The following is a 22,135-nucleotide window of genomic DNA, read 5'->3' as shown; positions in this document are numbered from 1 at the left end:
ATTAATGGTAATTACAGGACCCAGGACATACCACAAAAAATTCCCAAACCATAACACCCTACCTCCAGCCTTGTGAAACACCAACAGTGCATCCAGATTCCACAACCTCATGCTGCCTTCTCCAAATGTGGATATGCCCAACAGCATTTTAGAGTTGGAAATGGGATTCATCAGAAGAGAAAAAAAAATGTCCACATGTTGGTGGTGCAGTATTGGTAAAGACATGTTTGTGCAAGATGCAGTGTTTTGTATCTTGCAGTAGGCATGGGTGTCCATGACAACTGTTGACTGCCACAACCTATATGAGCTAAAATCTGGTGCATAGTCCATGTATATATTGCTCTTGCTATTCCTACATTGTACTGGGTGGTTAACTGGACCACTGTGCTGCATCATTGCTGTGTTGTGATATGAGACAAGAGGTGATGGTCACCACAGGCACTGACCACATATGGCTGTCTCATGTGACTTTTGGCTGGTTGTTTGATGCTATTAAGCCAGTCATGGTAGACTCATGACATTACAGAATGGGAGCACTTAACTATGTTGGCTGCTGTTGAGATATTGGTACCTGCACATCTTGCTCCCACAATCATTCGACATTTTAAGTCAGAAAGAATCTCAATGCTGACTCATTCTTCCTTGCAGACACTCAAAAACTGATCATCATGTATGAAAACTGCAATCTTATATCAGCCATTTCAGACTTTCAGCCTTCACCAGTGTCACAGACCAGTCCATTTCTACCCGGGTGGGGGATTGCTAATACAAAGTGAACTCAGTGTATATGACAATGGTTTTGATGTGGTATCCCTCCACTTCAACAATTTTTCTCAGCCTTACTCTAAAATTTGTTATGATGCTTTGAAGAACTCCTGTTAAAATATTGGAAATGTGATGTTGAATTGATGATTTCAATTTTTTCCAAGGTTCTCTGGTAAACTCAGGTGGGTTGCTCTGGTAAACTATATCTTTGATGTGTCCTCATAGAAAGAAGTCATGTGAATTGAGATCTGGGGAACAGGCATGCCACTTCCATAGTCCGAGATTCCTGCATTTCCCCTGAAATGTTCATTCAAAAGGTCAAATATTGCCTGTGAACAGTGGGAGGCCAGATTCTATCTTTCATAAAGTAATGACTTCTAAGCCATGGAAACCCGCAATAAGACAACGAAACTACAGGCATACCTCGAATAACGAATAGGATGCGTTCCACGAAATTACTTCGTTAAGCGAAACTTCGTTTTCAGAGGTAAAAATACTATGGCCGGAATAGGGATACGTTCCTACGTAAAGAAAATGAAAAGCTTTTATTTTCGAACAAAGAAAAGTTTTATTAAATAAACAGTCAACTTACATACAAAGTGAAATCACATTTTAAAATATGAGTCTAAAGTTGATTGCTTATGCTTTTTTTCTCTTTCATTTAACAATTGCCTATAGGAGTTATTGCATTTAACACTGATCGCTTAACAATAAAACTTCTTCCTAAATCAGGATCATTTTCACTAAAAAAATTTAAAACGTTTTCAATGTCATTTTAAGCACATTTTTAAATCTTTGGTTAACACTTTTTCGGCAGGAACGTCTTTAACTTCGTCTTCGTTGCTAACAAGGTTTTCTAAATCTTCCACTGAAAAACCATCATCTTCTGCATTCAGTAAATTTCTAACGTCCTCTTCATCGACATTTTCGAAACCTATTGATTGAGCCATCTGGATAACTTCATTTCTAATTTCTTGGATGTTATTTTCTTCTTCTAGTAGTCTTCTTAATGAGTTTGATATCATCTGCCTTACAGAAACATGGTTAGCGGCAGATAGACAGCTTGATCTTACCCATTTTAACACCCCTTACAAACACATTGGAAATCACAGAATTAACGGGCGAGGCGGAGGTGTTGAAATCCTGTTCAACGATCGCTTCCGACCAATAAGGACACGAGTGAGCCAGTCTAACAACTTTGAGGCAGTCTCCCTGACGCTGAGGAGTCCTCTTCTTCAAATCCAATGCTGCCTGGTTTACCTTCCTCTGGACCACAATGATGACTCTAGAGCGGAGCTGCTCACGTGGTTAGCAACCAACTTAATGCCTAAAATTCCAACTGTTGTAGCAGGTGACTTTAACTTGCCACTGCCCAGGCATGGGAATGCTCTTGAGGGCCTTCAGGCCACTCTCTGGGCCTTTAACCTTACACGGTTAGTGACGCAACCAACTAGAGCATGTCAAGCACTGGACCTAATCTTCCACAACTTAAAAGATATCAAACTCCTACCTGGCAACTTTCGATTCCAATCTGATCACTCGCCAATTACATGTAAACTATCCTTACAGAACAATTCCCTTGGGTTACCTGACGAGTACTCTGCTGAATTACCTAGGATAGCCTTCTCTACCAAATACCTGAAGCCAGAGATCATTCTCCAATGCTTGATTGGGTTTGACTGGGGGCGTCTCTATTCTGAGCCGTTGGAGGATGCCATTATGCTCTTGTCGGAACAACTGAAGTTAATTGCACTACATGGTGCAGCCAGAACCACCAAGAGTGGTAACAGGTCGAATCGGGGTTTCAATAAGGAAACTAAGATGGCTTTCATCAAGAAGCAGAAGGCCTACCGGAAATGGCAGAAAACTCAACTTCCCTCAGACCATTCCATCTTTAAGAAAGAAAGAGCTTACTTCTTGAAAAAAAAAAAGGCTGGTCCTTAACCAAGCTGTTCTCAATAGGTTGAAGAGTGGTAGAAGGATCCTTTCGAATCATCATCATCACCTAGCCATTGACAAAAAGCTTGTCCAGAAATGGGCACAGTTCAGCTTACAGCAGGCAGATTTTCCTGACTCTGATTCCTTTCTCTCGCAGGAGAACTGGTTACCTAGGGCACACTTGTCTGAAATAGAAATAACTAGAGAGACCCTAATTGATGTCATCAATAAACTACCCAACAAAGCCACTGTAGGTCCGGATGGTTTCCCACTCTTTATTATCAAAATTTGCAGCCCATATATAGTCGACCTTCTCCTTCACCTTTTCAGACAAATCCTGCAATCTGGAATAGTTCCTTCAATTTGGAAAACTTACCATGTTAAGCCCATTCCAAAGACCAAGAAACCCAAATCTCCTAAAGACCTGAGACCAATATCCATCAGCTGTTCTTTACTCAAAATTTTCGAAAAAGTAATTCAGCCAACAATTGCCCAGCATTGCTTTGCACACAGGCCCGAGTACCTCCATACCGTCCTACAAAGGAGATCGACAACTACCAATCTTCTTGATACCCTCTTCAGAATTCAGCACACCCTTAACAACAAATCACAAATTGATATCATATTCCTCGACATAAAATCGGCTTATGACAGAATACACCTCCCAGCTCTTTTTACCATTCTGAAACACTACTTCGGCCTGGCGGAAACCTTACTTCAAATTTTGAAGTCTATTTTACTTCCTAGACATCTGTCTGTGACCCACAATGACTTTCAAGAAACTATTGACGTCTCAAGAGGCATCCCACAAGGAAGTGTACTGTCAGCTATACTGTTTGCAGCAGTTTTGGAGCCTTTCCTTGCTCAGAATCCGAACTTTGTTTCCTATGCCGACGATCTGAAGTTCTACACGAGCTCAGATCATAATCATCAGATTCATGATATCAACCAGCAAGCTTCTAGGCAGATATTGAGCTTGGAAAGTTATCTTGCCACAATAGGGCTGCATCTGAGCCCTTCCAAATCAGCACAACTGACAATAACCAAGAAGAGAGCCAAAAATGATATCCAAATCTTTGTGAGTGGGGAACCGGTGCAAAAGGTGACCTCTCATACTGATCTTGGCCTCACCTGGGACGTTGGGCTCACATTTCAGCCTCACTTTGCCAGGATGAGGCAGAAGACGTACGCTGCTCTTTGGGCAGTGCGTCAAGAGCTCGTTGGTGTGCATCAGCCAGCGCTGCTTGTTCGGCACATCCTGAGGTGTATTACGCCGATTCCTCTCTATGCTTCGGAAATTTGGTCATCTGCCCCTGCCTCATACCTTCAGAAGTATCTTAGTTTAGAGTACTGGTTGCTTAGATGGATGAACAGGGTGGTAGGCCACCCCCTAACTATCTCCAGATCTATCCTACAAGCAAATCTAGGCACCACTCCTTGGAGACATATCATCATGACAAAAAATGTTCTCACGCTTGCACGGCTTATAACGAGGCGAATTGATGCTCCATCAGTATCCGCATTAATCTCTGGCCCGAGGAGGGCAAGAGGGAAGCACCCCGACTCCTGTCTCCCTCTACGTCTTACTCTGTCAAACATTGATTCCCTGAGGAACATGTTTCCAGCCAATTGTCTTCGGATCTTCAATAAATTTAGGATCCACCCTGATAGGTTCTGTGAAGACAAGCCCTACAGGAAGGAAATCCTCAAGAACTGTTACCAGATTATGAACCTATAATACTCCCCTGCTCCTGGACAGACTTTTTTTTTTTTTTTTTTTTTTTTTTAACTTGCCTATTTGTATATGGCAAAGACTTTCTGTTTTCATGTAATCATGTATATTACTGTATATTTTGTACATTATTGTTTATTTAACCCTGTAAAAGTCTCGGGTCGAGCACGAATGTACCCTTGTTTATTGTACATTGTGTTCCTCGCACCTTAGTCTGTATTCACACCCTTCTGGCACAGAGCCGTCCCGGGGCGACCCAAGGTTTCTTGGGAAATAAACTGATTTTAATAAAATAATAATAATAATAATAATAATAGTACAACTTCTGGCCATATTTTGCGCCAAACTCCATTTAAGCATTTCTTAGTGACTTCTTTCGAAGAACTATCAACGTTTTCAATTGCGTTTTTAATGGTGAAGTTTTTCCAAAAAGTTAACTGTCATTTCCTCTTTATCCTCTAGTTCAGTTAAATTGCTTAATGTTTTACGCAGATAATAAGCTTTAAATGATGCTATTATTCCCTGATCCAATGGTTGAATCAGGGAAGTTGTGTTTGCTGGAAGAAACACAACTTTGACAGGAATGCATGTGTCCAACGTGTTAAGATCAGTAGGATGTGCCGGAGCATTGTCTAACAACAAAAGAGCTTTTTCTTCAAAGTTGTTTTTTTGACAATACCGTTTTACTTCAGGACAAAAGTGGTTAACAAACCAATCAGTAAATAACTCCTTGGTAACCAACGCTTTTCTATTTGCTTTCCATATTACAGGTAAATTCATTTTTATGTTACCTTTTAACGCCCTCGGATTTTCTGAATGGTAAACTAATAACAATTTTAATTTATAATCGCCAGAGGCATTTGATCCAAAGAGTAACGTTAAACGGTCTTTGGCTGTTTTGAACCCAGCAGCTGATTTTTCTTCAATAGAAATGAAGCTTTTTGTTGGTAGCCGTTTCCAGAACAAACCGCTGTCGTCAACACTGAACACCAAATTTGGTGGAAAATTTTCACGTTCAATTATTTCCTTTAGTTTTTCTGGAAACTTATTTGCAGCTTCTGTTAATTTTACACTATGAACCCTGGCCCGTTTTTTAAATTTCTCGAACCAACCACGAGAAGCCCCAAAGGTTTCCGTAATTTCTTCAGTTTGTTTAGATTTCAGGTGATTAAACTGGAATATTTTTTTTATGTTAAATGGGGCTTGAAATTGCGGACTTCGTTATATCGAAGCTTCGTTATCAGAGGTAACGTTAACCGAGGTATGCCTGTATTTTCAAGCAAGCATCTATAGCTGATAAATGACATTTCCCTCGATAAACATTGGGCCACAAATTCCATAAGCGGAGCAAGTGCACTAAGCAGTAACACATTTTGGGTGTAGACTGACGTGGATTTTCACAGCCCCAGATTTGCCAGTTCTGCTTGTTCACAAATCCATCAAGGTGAAAAAATGTCTTGTCAGAGAACCAGATTAGGGCAGGATCAATTTCTGCTTCCTTTATAAATTTGTCCAGCATGGCATTAGAAAGTGAAATCTCAAATAGCATTGCCCTCCATGAGTGGTTTCCTTTTTTGGATCTTGTACAGAGAAAAAAAAAAAAAAATGCAGGTTAGACTTAAGAATGTGCTGTAGACTAGTGCACTTTATTCCCAGTTCTTGAGACGCTCTCCTTGTGAACTTTTTTGGGCTTCTCTCAATTCTATCACTTTTTGAATGTCCATCTTAGCCCTAGTGGATGATGGCTGGCCATGTCAAGACTAATCATACAGAATGGATCCTGTTTTCTGAAACTTCTGGACAAGGTTAACAATTGTCTATCTGGCCATACTTTGGAAATAAGTTCCATACTTTGGAACTTATTTTGAAAAGCTCTGCTAAATGTAAGTATTTCTCAGTTATGAATAGTTTGTTTGTTTTGCTTTTTAGGAGCATTAGCAACTAAGGCCATATTGCTCCGGGAATATGCAGTAGCCATTCCCTGACCTTCCCGCAATCTCCGTATTTGGTGGTGACAGGCTCGAACCCCGGTCTAATCAAGAAGCGTGTACTACGCACTGCTGCTCCTTCCCACCTGGCTACTCAGTTATGAATAGCTGCTGTCCCATGGTGTATGACACTATTTTGTGATCACCATGCCATCTGCAACACAATAAATAAAAATAAATTCCCTGAGTATTTGACCTGCATTCTATTTGAATAAACTTTGTACTTTCAATAGTTATGGATAAATACAGATTTAAACTTGGTAAGTACCTTTTGGCCATCAAGTATTATCAGCAGTCATATTATGAAAACTACAAGTGCTGGAAAAAACTGAACATATATGAATTCAGCATATTAAATTGGATTAGAAAAGTGTGTTTACATATTTGATGGAAAAGGGGAAAAAATTCATTTTGTTGACCAGTGTTAATGGTGGTGACTCTTCATATGTTAAGAATTCTCACTTATACATGTAAAGGAGCAATAGAGGCCATTTATAGTATATTTCTGTGGGATTTATTTAAAGATATAACTACTGTCAAGAGTAAAGGGAGAGAATTTTTGCTTTCACAAAAGTAATTACAATGGTCTTAAACAGTTTTAAAATTCTTTTTAGTGGGATTAATTGACACTGTTAACAAATGCAAAATGTTCAGAGAAGTAGTTGTAGAACTTTTCACATCAAAAAATACTGTTGAGGGTATAACTGGATGTCATGTGAATTGATGAGACTAGTGGCAGAGAAAGAAAATGCATGGAATAATTATTATAAACTATTAGAGGACACAGAAGCCTATAGTAAGCATAAATTAGTCTGCTATCAAGTTCTAAGGGGATTAGGTACATGTTAAGGCAGATTATGGCTATAAGATTACTCTAATAGGATGCAGTTTAATAACATTTTCACAACAAGCAAAGCAATTATAATGGCATATTTTCTATAGGTTATCAACAAATAACGTGATTAAAGGTCATAGAGATGTCAATCTTTAAAATAGATATAATTAAGTACATTATATAATACAGTAATACCTTGGATTGCGAGTAACTTGGTCTATGAGTGTTTTGCAAGACGAGCAAAAATTTTTAATAAATTTTAACTTGATAAATGAGCGAGGTCTTGCAATACAAGTACAATCAGTCCTTGTATAACACGTGTTTACACTACATGAATTCGATCATACACGATTTATAAATACGCGAACGATAGCTTATATAACACGAACCAAATTTGCTTATGCACGATTCGCCTTTGTGTTTATAAGAAATGGCAGTCGAACGCAGAATCACCCCAACCGAACGCAACACGATTGAATGAAGAGAAGATTCTGAAAATGTACTTTTTTTTTATGTTTTTTATATCAGTGAAGGGGAAACACATTTCACCACAATAACGTAAAAACCAACACAATTTCAGCTATCAGTATAATCGCAAATGCAATTAGATCGAGTTTACTACCAGTTTATAAGATTCCACTAGCAGAAACGTAACTGGAAATTGTTTTTATTGTTTTATGGTAGTAACCCCTAGAAATGTGCTTTAGTAAAATGTGAGGTGTTAATAGTGTATGTCTGCCTTTACAGTGTTGTTTATTCAATTGCTACACGCGTGCAGCTTTGTTTATGTGTATCAAGCGTGCCTCCTCATTTTGTAATAGTGCGAGCGATGAATCTGTTTAACGACGATGCAATTGTCATATTTCCGTGAAATCCTCAAGAGGAGGCAAGTGTCATTGGAGAGGTTCCTTGTTAAAGTGCAACAAAAAGAAAGAGTCAACAGATAGCAGTGATTCCGTTAGTGACAGTGAAAGTCGTCCTACCACAAATCCGATTGCTTTATGTATTTTAAATTTAAATATTAAAAATATGAAAAGATATGTATTTTGTATTAATCATTTTTACAGTATATGAATATTTTAGAGTTTTGGAACAAATCATCTGGGTTTCCATGATTTCTTATGGGAAAATTCACTTTGATATACAAGTGCTTTGGATTACGAGCACGTTTCTGGAACGAATTATGCTCACAAACTAAGGTACCACTGTACTTTAATAATTATATTAAAACTTACCTAGTAAAGTGCAGTTCTGGAAGGGCCTGATATTTAATTTCTTCTTTTACCTTAGTGAGATACATATTAATACATTCTGGCAAAGGAAAACCCAACATCAGACTCATTCTGATATATTCCAAGTAATCTGTACACCAGCATATACTTTGTCTTTCTCTTACAGAAGTTAATTTTTCTAAAAGACTCTCTCCAACTTTCTCAGAGGGCTTAAGTGTAAAAATAATAAACTGAAAAGAAAAAAGTTTATAGATAAATACTCTTTATATACAACAATTAATAATGTATTTTTAAATTACATAAATGAAGGGATAGAGGAAGTAATGTTAAAATTTGCAGATGATGTAAAGATTGGGAGAGTGGTTAATGATCAGTGAACCTGCAGAGATGTCAGAAAAGTAGCAACTACATTCTAATGCAGCAAAATAAAAGCTCTTCCACTTGGAGAAGAGCAGCTTTCAAATAACTAATACAATTGGTGGGGTTGAATTAAAAACAGTAGAGGAAGAAAAGGATTTAGGAGTTATGATACAGGTGAACACAAAGTTCTCAGTGTAGCTAGCAAAAAGGAGAGCCCATCATGTCCATCAGTGATTTATCAAACATTTTCTTAGAGATAGGGAGATTATAATCCTACTGTATAAAGCAACTATAAGAATACTTGGAACGTTGTGTCCAAGTATGAAGGCTGTACCTAAAAATAGATAAAGTTTTGTGAAAGGATCCACAGATGGGCAACCTGCTTGGTGAGATCTGCAAGAGGGCACCCAATGATTCTAAGACACACTTTTTCTACCCTATAAACATCTCTAAAAACAGGGTGCATCTTAGAATCAATGGCATCTTACAATCGCAGTTTTTTTTTTGAATTTTCCCATGCTTTGCACATGGCACCACAAGTTTTGTTTTTATGTGGAAACCCTGCCTCCAAGTTTGACCGTTATCACATTCTCCAATTCCACTGGAGAATAAAGCGGCGTGGGTGATTTCATGTGCTTTCGAAATGTGAAGCCACCGTTATTTCATTATAGTGGAGCTCACTCAGCGAAAACTAGGAAGTTTTGTTTGCATCTTCGAAAGTACGTAAGAAGTGGAGTTACTGTATTTCTTTCATTTTGATCCCTTATTGCACATTAAAATGTTGTCAAAGATTGCACTACGAAGCTGCATTGAAACGAAAAGTTATTGTGTATGAAAAAGAATATGGAAATAGAGCTGCTGGTTGACATTTTGACATTAGTGAAGTAAATGTTTGTCGGAGAAATGATCGCAATTCCATATTTTTGCGCAAAGCAAGAACCAAGTGCTTTACAGGGCCTAAGAAAGGAAGATTTCCACAAGTCGATGAAGCTGTGATACATTTTGTAATGGAGACATGCGCAAAAGGATTACCCATCACTCGACAAGTCGTGCAATTGAAAGCCGGAGAAATTGCCAAGTCCCTCAGAATAGAGTAAATAATTTTTAAAGGCAGTCACAGCTGGTGCGACAGACTCGTGCAACGTAACGGATTATCGTTAAGGCACCGAACATCTATCTGTCAAAATATTCCTGCAGACTTTCAACAGAAGCTGATTAACTTTCAGCAACAGCTGATGAAATTAAGAAAAAAAAGAAACTACGAGTTTAGTCAAATTGGAAATGTTGACAAAACCCCGGTCTTCTTCGATATGCCTCGAAATTACACAGTCAATGTTAAAGGTGCTAAAGAAATCAAGATTATAAGCGTGGGCTACGAAAAGCAGTGTATCACTGTGATGCTATGCATCACTGCTGATGGTCCAAAGTTGCCACCATATTTAATTTTAAATTGAAAAACCATAACGAGAATCAAATTTTCCCCAAAGATGTTACTGTGTGTGCACAAAAAATGGATGGATGTCGGCAGAGCTTACGGAAGACTGGCTAAATGCTGTGTGGAATAGACATCCTGGAAGTCTTCGTAACCCACCTAGCATGCTAGTACTTGATGCATTTCGTGGACATTTGTCCGAACGGGTCAAAAATAAAATCGTGCAAAAACTTGGTTGTGATTCCTGGTGGCATGACTAGCCAACTGCAGCCACTCGATGTTTCAGTCAACAAACCATTTAAGGATTACTTGAAAAAGGAATATGAATCCTGGCTGTTGACTGACAACCTTCCGGAAAAATTAAGAAAGCGCAGGCATTGAAATTGGCAGAATGGGTATCAACAGCTTGGAAGCTAATCCCAGAAAGAATAGTGTAGCACTCATTTAAAAAATGTTGCATCACCAATGCTCTTGATGGCTCAGAAGACGATATATTATGGGATAATGAAGATAACGACGGCTCATAAGAATCAGATTGATATTGATTCAGATGCAGATATTGATGGCTAAGAAGATTCAGAAGGAAGTGATGAATAATATACCTACTGATAAATACTATTGTTGTTAGTAAATTGAATTCTATTATAATAAAAATATTTGTTAGATATATTTTAACATTAATTTTATTTATTTATTTTTTTCTTAGAATCAAAGCTTTTTTTCTGTTGGTGGTACTGAAATGAAGGTGCATCTTACAATTGATGGCGTTTTAGAATCGAAGAAATATGGTATATAATGAGGACTTTATTGCAATTTATCTTCACCAAAAGGGACTTTAATCTGTAAAGAGTGATGCATGGATTAATCAGTTTCCCACAGTTATTAATTAAGTGGTCAATCTAATTTGCTCCCTTCTTTGTATTTACACATGTGTAAAACTTCTTGTCTTTCTCTTTTACCAGCCTAAGCACTCTAGATCAACTTATAACGTATGCTTTAGTGCTTTTCATCACTCTATAACTGCCCCAAGCTAGCCTAAATTTATCTAGATCTTATTCCAGAAGTATACCCTGATTACTGTCATTAAGCATACTGCCAGCTTTCATATCATCTGAAAACTTAGGCATTAAGCATGATATGCCTTCATCAATATCATGAAGAAATATACAAAAAAAAAAAAAAAACTACGGGCAGAAGCAGTGAACTCTGGGAGACTCCTCAAATACAAATAATGTTAGTCCGAGAAGAGGAGTGCCCACTGATAACCACTCTCTGCTTTCTCCCACTCAACCATCTCTTTATCCATAGCAGTGACCTGCCACTAATGCCACAGTGCTCCAATTTCTACAGCAGTATCATGATATGGTTCCTTTGTTATCGTATCATGGTAACCAATCAGATTGTTGAGACAAGATTGTCCCTTAATAAATCCATTCAGTGACAGCTGTATAATTGTATTCCTCTAGATAGTCCTGTGTTATTTCTTTAATCAAAGACTCCATTATTTTCTCTGGAACAGAAGTGAAGCTTACAGGTCTGTAATTCCTCATTTCACCCTTTGTGAATTGGATATACATTTGTACATCTCCAATCCATAGGGATCTCTCCTGAATCTAAGGATGCTCTCATAATTACTGCTAAAAGTTTGCTTACCTCTTTTGCTGCTTCTCTTAATATAACTGGATATATCCCCTTCTGCCCCAGGTGCCTTATTTAAGTTTAGCTTCAGCAATTTCTCTTCCACTTTCCTCTCAGTTATAAATCATTTTGCTCCCAGTTAGCATTTAACATACCTGTGGCATCCACATCCCTAAAAAATTCCTCAGGTGTGAATGTAGATGCAAAATATTCATTCAGTTTGTTACAACCTGAGCAGGATCATCAACAGTAAAACCATTCATATCTAGCAGACCGATGTGATTCATCTCTTTCCTTTTGGTGTTTCCATAATTAAAGAAATCTTTGCTACTTTGCTTTGAATTCTTTTCTAGAAACTGCTTATAATCAGCTTTAGCTTGTTGAACACACTTTGTAACAGACTAGTTTATACCTACTGTAGGCTTCTGTATTTTCTGATAATTTATAAGCATCCTATGCATTTTTATTCCCTGCCATTAGTCTCCTTGATTCATCTGACATCTATTTAGGACTTTCATCATACTCTTCTGGTTTGTAGGACACCTTACTCTGATTTTGACTTCGCTGCCAACTATCTCACACTGCAAAACTTCAATGCTGGCATATGTTAGTTTTTAATCTGGAAATGGAGGACGTAATTTCTAATTTTTAGAAATGACATCATCCCCCCCATTCCTCCTCTCTTGGTTATCCATTCTAAATGTATTGTACATATCTAGTGGCGCCTCTGTAGCCAGGTGAGCAGGAGCAGCAGTGTCTAATCAAGAAGCGTAGCACACGCTTCTTGATTAGACCGGGGTTCTAGCCCGTGACCACCAAATACGGAGGATGCAGAAAGGTCAGGGAATGACCACCGCATATCGCCGGAGCAATATGGCCTTAGTTGCTAATGCTCCTAAAAATCAAATAACAACAACAACATATCTAGTGGAACTTGTTGTTCCCTACATCTGAGTGACACCAGAAACAGGGGACACATTTAAGTTAACATATACAAATACAAGGTTTCTGTTATTCTCTGTATCTTCATTTTTTTATACATTATGCAAAAAACACACTGGTACTAAGGAACAAACAAAAATGTAAAAAAATCAATACCTTTTACTAGATGAAGACAAAGTGTTAGTGAGGCATTCATTTTAATCTGTCTTAATAATGCACAAAGACAGCAAATTTCAACCTGAAATTACAGAATTATATAAAAAAAAAAAAGAAAAAAGAAAGAAAGAAAAAAAAAAGAGAGTTCAATAAGTATTTAATTTTTTTTATTGTCAATAACATATGGAAATATACGCTAATAAGGTGTGCACTCTCTGCAATCACCAATACACGTGTGAAATCAATTCCTCTCGCTGAGAAAGTGACTGTTAATTAATATCGGGGAATCAATTCCCATTCTTTCATAAGAGCTAACAAAGCTCAGTGAGGTTTCTTTGGAAGGGTGCCTATTACTTGCTATCCACCTGACTAGAGCATCTCAGACATACTCAATTACATTGAAGTCTGGGTGGCCATTCTATATCGGCTATACAGTAATATCTCTCTCTCTCTCTCTCTCTCTCTCTCTCAAGGTGTTGGTTCACTAGAGGAGCTCTTTAAGTACATGTAGTATTATCAATTAAGGAACACCCGGACCAACAATTTCAGTGCAGTTGGCAAGCATAAGGTTCAAGGATCTCATCTCAATATTTTAGTGTTGTAAGAGTTCCCAGTAGAAATCCACAGTGATCTGTACATCAAGTAACAGTGATTCCAGTCCATGCTAACACCTCCCATCATATCTTTTTCTGAAAAGTCAATGGAATGGCATCTGGTTTCCTGTTCCCTCCAGATCAAAGTGCATCAAGAATCCGACTGAAGATTATCTCAACTCATCAATGAAGAGCACCATGACCCACTTGCTCCTGCAAGTAGTCAACATTTCTCTTTTAACTTTGTCTCTTTTGTGTATAGGAGTCACAAACAAACACCGACAGCTTGCTGCCATCTATGAATATCCATCTCGCTGCCTCTACTTTGCCAAATAGTGACTGGAGGGAGGATTACTGAGGTCACATGATTTCATTACTTCATAGAGCATGTCCACCCCACCTTTTCTTACTACTGAATACATCATGAATTGTCAAACTAATAGAACAAACTTATCTGCAAAAAGATCTAGACCACCCAAACATTTCCTTGTTCATTTTACAAATATATGTTGGTATCAGTTCCATCCTCAATGATGTCCATTTCACCTTAGTCTGCTAAATCCTGTGTACTCTTTCTGACAGAATCCCAATTATCAGTTTATCCAACTACTGTCCATCTCAGTTGTCCAAATTATTCGCTGTATGATTCCTGTAGCTTCAAAGTGCCTATGTCCATTTTGATATTCTCTGTCAGAGACTTAGTAATTTGAAATCTCCTCTTTTTGATCTTCTTTGGCTTAAAATCTCTCTACCACATCCTGTAAAATTTGTTTGTTGCCTCTATTGTTCTCCCAACTCCATTAATCACTTGGAACTATTTGAAACTGGAATTTCTCCAGTCCAACTTTCTTAACAGTGAGGTAATTTTTCTTGGTGATTTTAATGTTTACAACTCCAGCTTGCTTCTGTTTTCTAGTCACATGGACCCAGCTGGTCAAGATGCTGAGGCTTTTGAAATTACTAATGACCTTGCACAGATTGTTCATTTACCTACCAGAACACCACACAATCCCAACCATGCAGCCAACACATTTGGCTTTTTTCTCACAAACAACCCTTTCAAGTACATGGTCGAGGTGCCTCAAGGCACCACAGATCACAACTTGGTGATGGTCTCTTCTCCAATGGAGTCTTTCTCTTAAGGCAATACTAACCTCATGTTGTTTGGCATTACAAGAATGCAAAATGTGATCTGTGAGATTTCTATTCTTTTTTTCCTTGGTTGGATTACTATTTAAATCTTCTGATGTCAATGTTTGCTTAGGTCGTGTCAGTGAAATTATTCTTGTATGAATGAAATCCTTTATTTCCCATTTCACCTTAAAATCTCATCCTTTATGTAAACCTTGGTTTTCCAATAAATGTGCTAAGGCCTTTAAGATAAGAATGTTGCATATTGCAATTAGCTTGCATCCAAATCTTCAGGTTCACTTTCTGCCTACAACAAAGCTTGCAACAATTGCAAAGAAGTTATTAATCAGTCAAAACTAGATTTCAAGCTTGTTATTTGTTAGTTTGTTATTTGGTTTTTAGGAGCATTAGCAACTAAGGCCATATTGCTCCGGGATATGCGGTGGTCATTCCCTGACCTTTCCACATCCTCCGTATTTGGTGGTGACGGGCTCGAACCCCGGTCTAATCAAGAAGCGTGTGCTACGCACTGCTGCTCCTTCCCACCTGGCTACGGAGGCGCCTAGATTTCAAGCAGGCTAAGAGTAGAAAACTTGATTCTTGTCCAAATGGTAGTCAAGTACTCTGGTCTCTTGTCAAAATTATTGGCTGCAACTTTTTGTACATCTCTATTCTCACCTCTGTTAAAACTCAATGGTTCCATTGCCACCTCAGCTAAAGATAAAGCTGAACTGCTAGCATCCTACTTTTTCTTCCAACTCGTGTACTGGTAACCTTAGTAACCATCTCCTACTATTCTCAGCACACTCCATTTAATGCCTCCTGTGGTCTTCCATCAAAAGGATGCCAGAAGGATTTTGAACAATCTTGAAGTTATGAAAGCTCCAGGTCATGGTGATATTTCTCCACTTTTCTCAAAATCTGTGACCTTGAACTTACTCCTTCTGTGTTGCTTTTTTCACTTTCTGATTCTAAAGGTGTTTTCCCTTCTGATTGTAAATTTGGTCACATCCAGCTAGTTTCTAAAAGGGATGACAAAACCCTCCCATCCAATTATCGTCCCATTGCACTTACTTCTATTCTTTCTAAAGTAATGGAGAAGTCAGTTAACCACCAATTCTTAGAGTATCTAGAAACCTTTCATCTGATCAATGAGCACCATTATGGATTCCGTCAGTGTCAGTCCACTGGTGATATTCTGGCTTATGTTACCCATCTATGGTCAAATTCAATGGGAAAGTTTGGTGAAAATCAAGCAGTTGCTCCTAACATTTCAAAGGCTTCTGATCATGCTTGACATAAAGGTCTTTTAAATAAGCTTGCATCTTATGTTTCCAACTGTTTTTGTAATTGAGTATCCAGTTTTCACTCTGACCACTCACTGCAAGTGATGGTAGATGGCTCTCTGTCTTCTAACTTCTTCCACTAATGCTGGCATCCCCCAAGGTTCAGTTCTTTCTCCCACTCTTTTCCTCTTGTATATTAATGACCTTTTTCCATTGACTAGAAATCCTATCCATAGTTTCGGTTGATTATAGCATATTACATTCCACCTTCCAGTTTCAGAAACCTTGCCCTATGTAAACAGCTTCAACTTTTCGAATATCCATTACCAATTCCTTAAATGCTGTTTCTAGGTAATTCTCCAGTGGGGCAAAGACAACTTAGTTGATTTCAATTCTTCTAAAACTCAGTCTTATCTTATATCTAGCAAAAAAGGATTCTTCTGCTCCTATGCTTATCTTTGATGACCCACCAATTTCTAGGAAAGATGATATATCTCTATTGGGGCTTACCCTGGCTTCTAATCTCTCTTGGCATAAGCAAACTCTAAATATTGCTTCCTCTGCATCTAAAAAACTGGGTTTTTCTCTTTCACTCTCAGTGTTACTTTTCTTCCAAACAGCTGTCCACTCTGTACAAACTGCAAATCAGCCCTACCATGGAATATCGTTTCTACAACTGGGGCGGTGTCCCCAAAACCTCTCTGAGGCTTCTAGATTCCATTCAAAAGAGGGCAGTTATGTTAATCAATAACTCATCTCTAACAGAGTCTCTCCTGTCTCAGTTTTGCTCTGTTCCTGCTGCATGCCTTTTCTACAGATACTTCCGTGGGCACTGTTTTTCTGAATTGGCTTCTATAATTCCTGCTCTCTCTTCCAAAGCAGTCTGAACACGTGCTGCAACCAGTCAACATCCTTTTACTGTCCAACTTCAAACTTATTCCTCATTTATTCATTCAACTTCTGCTTTCTGGAACAATATTCCTTCATACATATTTCCTGAAAATTACAATCTACAGAAATTCAAGTCTAATGTCAACAAGTATCTTCTTTCATTTTCTCAACCTTCAGCCGATGCACTACAGGTTTTAATACCTCTCGTGTTTGGGGTTTTCATTAAAAAAAATATATATATCATAACTGTTATGGGACCTTACTATAGAACTGTACTGCACACTTTGCCGGATCATATTCATTGCAAACAACCATAACTGCACATAGGTGGGTGGATGTATCATCATAACAATGTGAGACCGCACATTTCTTATACTGTTATTGAGTACTTAGCCAGCATTAATGTCAAATGTGATCGTCATACGGCCTGTGGACCTGATCTTACACCCTGCAATTTTTTTTCTTTCCAAAGTTAAAGAAGCTGCAAGGAAAACTTTCCAGTCATCAGAAGCTGTAAAGACATCAGAGATGATTCTCAATCACATGTCAAAAAATGGCTTCCACCACATTTTTGAATGGCAGAAACATTGGAGTAAGTGCCTTTCATCAAATGGGGACTATGTTGAAAAGGACCATCAGAACATGGATGATTAATAAAGGTGTGTTGTGAAAAAAACATAATGATCATTCTTTACTGAGCAGTCCTCGTATAACCACTTTTTGTCTCCTACCACTTAACCATTCTTTAATCCTTAGTAGTAATTTACCCTTAATGCCACATTGGTCAAATTTATACAATCATGCATGTAGCACAGTATCAAAGTCTTTAATGAAATCTAAGAATAAGATACCAAAATTATTCTTTGCATCCAAGTAAATTAACAATATATTTTTTTCATCCAAATTATTGGTAAAAAAGGATAAAGTTTATTGGTAAAAAAGGATAAAATTTATTATAAAATCCACTCATAATCAGTCCCAATAACCAAATTAAAAAGCAGTATGTTTCTGAATTCCATCTTTGGGCCATAATTATGGTTTTACAAATGTTATATAACATAAAGAGAATTAATTAAACTTGTATCTGTAGATAATTCAATTCTGAATTAATACAAGGCTAACTGTTAATGAGAATAACTAATTTGATATAAAAATTAACTTCATTCATCTCAGCCAAAATAATACACAAAAAATACAATACTTCTTATATAAAAAAAAAAACTGAATATGACTAACCTGAAGAGGCTCCCTTATTGCTAAATGATCAAACATGAGGGCAATGCTGAAATTAAACATAATTGTATATAGTATGGATATATATACATATGGTGTAGATATTTATAAAAATGTTCAAGTGGAAGAGAGGTAAAATGGATATTTTACCTCTCTTCCACTTGAACATGAAAAATGTAAAAAGCATGATTATATTTAATTATACATTAACAAATTGAAACACATATGGGATTATCCCACATATTTTACAGCCATTTCTCAGAAATAACAGCCCTAGAATACTGAGATCTTGAGTACAGTAATACACCGAAGTTACGCGATAGGTGGGTCCGACGAAAATCGCGTAAGTCGAATTCGCGTAAGTCGGGGTACAACTTTGCATATAAATACATATAAATTTTGCTTAATTGGGACCAAGGACTAACAAAAACACTAGTTTAGAAGAAAAATATTAATAAAATTGCAGTTCTTTATACATATTAATACAAAATATGTATTAAAAAAACAAATGACTTACGTAAAAAAGTTATTTCGATGTAGATGGCTTCATAAATTCTAACAAATTCTTCTGACGACACAGCGCCTTCTTTTTTTCACGCAGAATTTCGTCGTAGCAAGCTAATAATTTTTTTATTCCTTGCTTTGTAGCTATAACGCGTTCTTCGTTGGAGTCAATGTTTTCTAAAATTTTTAAGCCCTTTACAATTGAGCCCTTTTCAATTTTCAACCTGTCAAGTTTGCAATTGTCATGCGCTTTTCGCCGTTGCTTCATTTAGGCCTGTAGCACGTGCAATATCACATGGTCTTTCATTTCGCTCAAAGCGTTTCACAATTTCATATTTTTTCTCTATCGACAGAGGCGGACTGGCCATAAGCCTTACCGGGGAAACCCCGGTGGGCCAGTGTGATTTTGGCCATAAACCATAGTATGAGGCCACTATAAATTTTCCCGGGTAAGAATTTTTGATCCAGTCCGCCTCTGTTTATCGATAATTGCTTTTCTTTTTCTCTCTGAATCTGCAGTGTCTTCACCAGGACGCTTCCTTTTCACACCTTTTAATTAAGATTTTACTCATTTTTAGGGAATAAAGCACAATTACAAAACGAGGAGGCACGCTTGATACGCATAAACAAAGCTGCGCGCATGTAGCAACTGAATAAACAACACCATAAAGGCAGAGATACACTATTAACACCTCACATTTCTAGGGGTTACTACCATAAAACAATAAAAATCCAGTTGCGTTTCTGCTAGTGAAATCTGTTATAAACTGGTAGTAAACTCGATCTAATTGCATACCGATAGCTGGAATTGTGTTGGTTTTTACGTTATTATGGTGAAATGTGTTTCCCCTTCACTGATATAAAAAACATAAAAGCAGCAAAGTTGAATTTTGTTCATCTTTCGCTCTCATTCTCCGCCGTCGCACCGTATATCGATAACATATGAAAAGCGACCTTGAAGATAGTGGGCGGCAGCGTTGCCAAACGAAAAAATCAAGAACCGCGTAACTCCGAGTTCGCGTAAGTCGGGGTATTACTGTATCTTTAAATAAGACTGTAATCTTGAGCTCTATTTTCATGAGTAATTTAAAAAACTGTGTACTTTGCCTATTATGTAATTTAAACCATAGCAATGGGTTCAAATTAAAAAATGACATTTCTGGATCAGTGAAAAAAGAACTCCAGAAAGAATGTTACTTTTGAAATGAAGTTAGCTGGGAAGGGCCATGCCAAGATTTGGCTTTTGAATACATGCATTAGGTCATTGTGAACAGTAGCTCCTTGCACTGACTAATAGGAATTGGACTGGTCTAATGAAGAAAGGTTTTAATGTCTCCTCAACCTGTGGTGATCTCTAGAGAGCATTGTAATTTTTCCCAAGTTTGTCAGTTCTGTAGCTTTTTAAGATGAAAGTCACTATGCTTCTGATGGATGGATGGTAGCTACAGAAATGATACTTGTGATAACCGTGCTATGAAAATACACTGACAGAAGACATGCTTCAAGCCATGATCCTGTTCACCACTAGGATCAGTGATGACTGACAGGTTGGCTAGACAGCAAAACACAAAAGGAGGTTTTCCCCTTGCAGGAACATCTGACAACTCCCCAAACCTCTCCCAACAGAAGGAGAAATAAAAAAACCCTGCATAAAATATCAAATGTGGAGTCTGTGAAGGTATTTATTAGGGCAGAGTCAAAGTAAGCCATTCAACAGGCTCTGCAAACAAAAAAAATGTGTGACTTGGTAAAGTTATTACCTTGGAACCAGCCTTACATTCAGCTGAAACCAGACACTGTTGGGACTAATGGGAAATTACAATAGCTTACAGAGATCAACACAGGTTAAGGAGACTTTTTAAAAGAATCATTCTTCACTGGGAATCTCTACAATTCAATTCCATCAATAGCACTAATTAACAATGATTTAGTTTGTTTGTTTGTTATTTGGTTTTTTAGGAGCATTAGCAACTAAGGCCATATTGCTCCGGGAATATGCGGTGGTCATTCCCTGACCTTTTCGCATCCTCCGTATTTGGTGGTGACGGGATCGAACCCCGGTCTAATCAAGAAGCGTGTGCTACGCACTGCTGCTCCTTCCCACCTGGCTACGGAGGCGCCTAATGATTTAGTGTATGTGTTTAAAAGCAGAGGCTTTGCTATGGCTTGTCTAACCAGCAACAAAACCAACAAACTTTTTGAGCAGAAGTAGCATAGACTGCATCACACATGGTTATCACACATGATAATCATGTGTGATCTACACTATTTTAAATAAAGTATGAGGTATTTCTCTGTTGTTAATTCATGACTGAATTAACAACAGAGACATATTGAACGTTTCTTGGTTTTTTTTTTTTTTTAATTTAAATTCTTTTAATTTGTTTTAAGTAATATGTCACTGATGAAGCAAACCATATTATTTGTCAGTTTATGAAAATATCTGATCTGTTAATTTAATTTAATGCAATTATTTCAGCCATTTTTCCTGTTTGTGGATCATCAGCAACAGATATGCTTAAGTTACTATGTAACTTGCTAACAATAAGCAAACTAAGATTAGGTGTAACCTTACATCTATAATCTTACAACTATTCTTATTTTGTAGTTATTCATTTCTGATTACTCAATTGGCACAATTACAAATTCTGTAGCTATTCTTGAAAGCTGTTCTTTTGCTAAGTCTTGGTAAAGCCGAGAGGTCTGTTATAGCATTTAGAACAATGCTATAATGTGCAATTCTGTAAGTGAATTCTATGGAGCAAGCTTTCATCTTTTAATACAGTACTATTCTTTGCCATACTGCAAATAGAATGTTGGGAGAGCGATCTGTAAAAAGAAATATTCCAAGTCTTCGGTGGCTGGCATAAAGCTCCCGCCACAACTTGATCAAGCCAATGGAGTGCAATTCAAGCTTGATGACAATGACTATGAAACCCTCAAGGTTTAGGTCAGACATATCCAACTGGTGGGCCTTAGGTCAGATGCAGCCCTCTGATATTTGTTGTGCTGCCCTCAAGTGTTGTCAACTTTCACAGGTTAACATGGTTAAATCTATATGAAAATGGTGATAAATGGCAATATTTAAAGAAAATATAGTAATATAAGAGTTAAATAAAATTCATAACTTAAAAAAGTTGCTGATCATAAGATTGCATATTTTTTAAGCAAAGGGACGAATATGTGAAGCTATTTGATATATATATTGCTCTCAATAATGCCACTGGTGTGCTATGTGCACACTTACACTTAGGGCCATTCCTGGCTCCTTGGCCGCCTGTGTGTAGCAGGTATTTGGTACCCCTTTACATCATATTTAAAAAAAAAAAAAAAAAACTGTTTCAGTAAAAATTTAATTTAAATTTGTGTCATTGTGTTCATATTACTAGGAAAACACTAAAATTTTTCGGAAAAGTTTTTTTCCGAAATGTCTGCAAGGAGAAAAAGTTGATGATGTTATACAGCAGATATCATCTTTT

The 22,135-nt window shown here is 37.5% G+C and overlaps 1 protein-coding gene across 2 annotated transcripts in view; it reads right to left on the bottom strand.

The window, feature by feature from the left end:
* Nucleotides 1-22,135, bottom strand: part of LOC150079307 (general transcription factor 3C polypeptide 4-like) — a 201,807-nt gene that overhangs the window by 45,399 nt on the left and 134,273 nt on the right. For both annotated transcript variants that reach the window (XM_090382719.1, XM_090382720.1), the window contains exons 11-12: nt 18,156-18,201; nt 8,494-8,720 (exon numbers count right to left, since the gene is read on the bottom strand). In XM_090382719.1, the coding sequence (XP_090238845.1) occupies nt 8,494-8,720; nt 18,156-18,201 (273 nt within the window). The remainder of the gene's footprint in view (nt 1-8,493; nt 8,721-18,155; nt 18,202-22,135) is intronic.

The sequence above is a fragment of the Mastigoproctus giganteus genome, chromosome 10 (genome assembly GCF_048544385.1).
Source record: "Mastigoproctus giganteus isolate SK-2022 chromosome 10, ASM4854438v1, whole genome shotgun sequence".
NCBI classification, from domain to species: domain Eukaryota; kingdom Metazoa; phylum Arthropoda; class Arachnida; order Uropygi; family Thelyphonidae; genus Mastigoproctus; species Mastigoproctus giganteus.
Note: the sequence above shows the minus strand (reverse complement) of the source record. Positions and strands in the feature narration are given on the sequence as shown.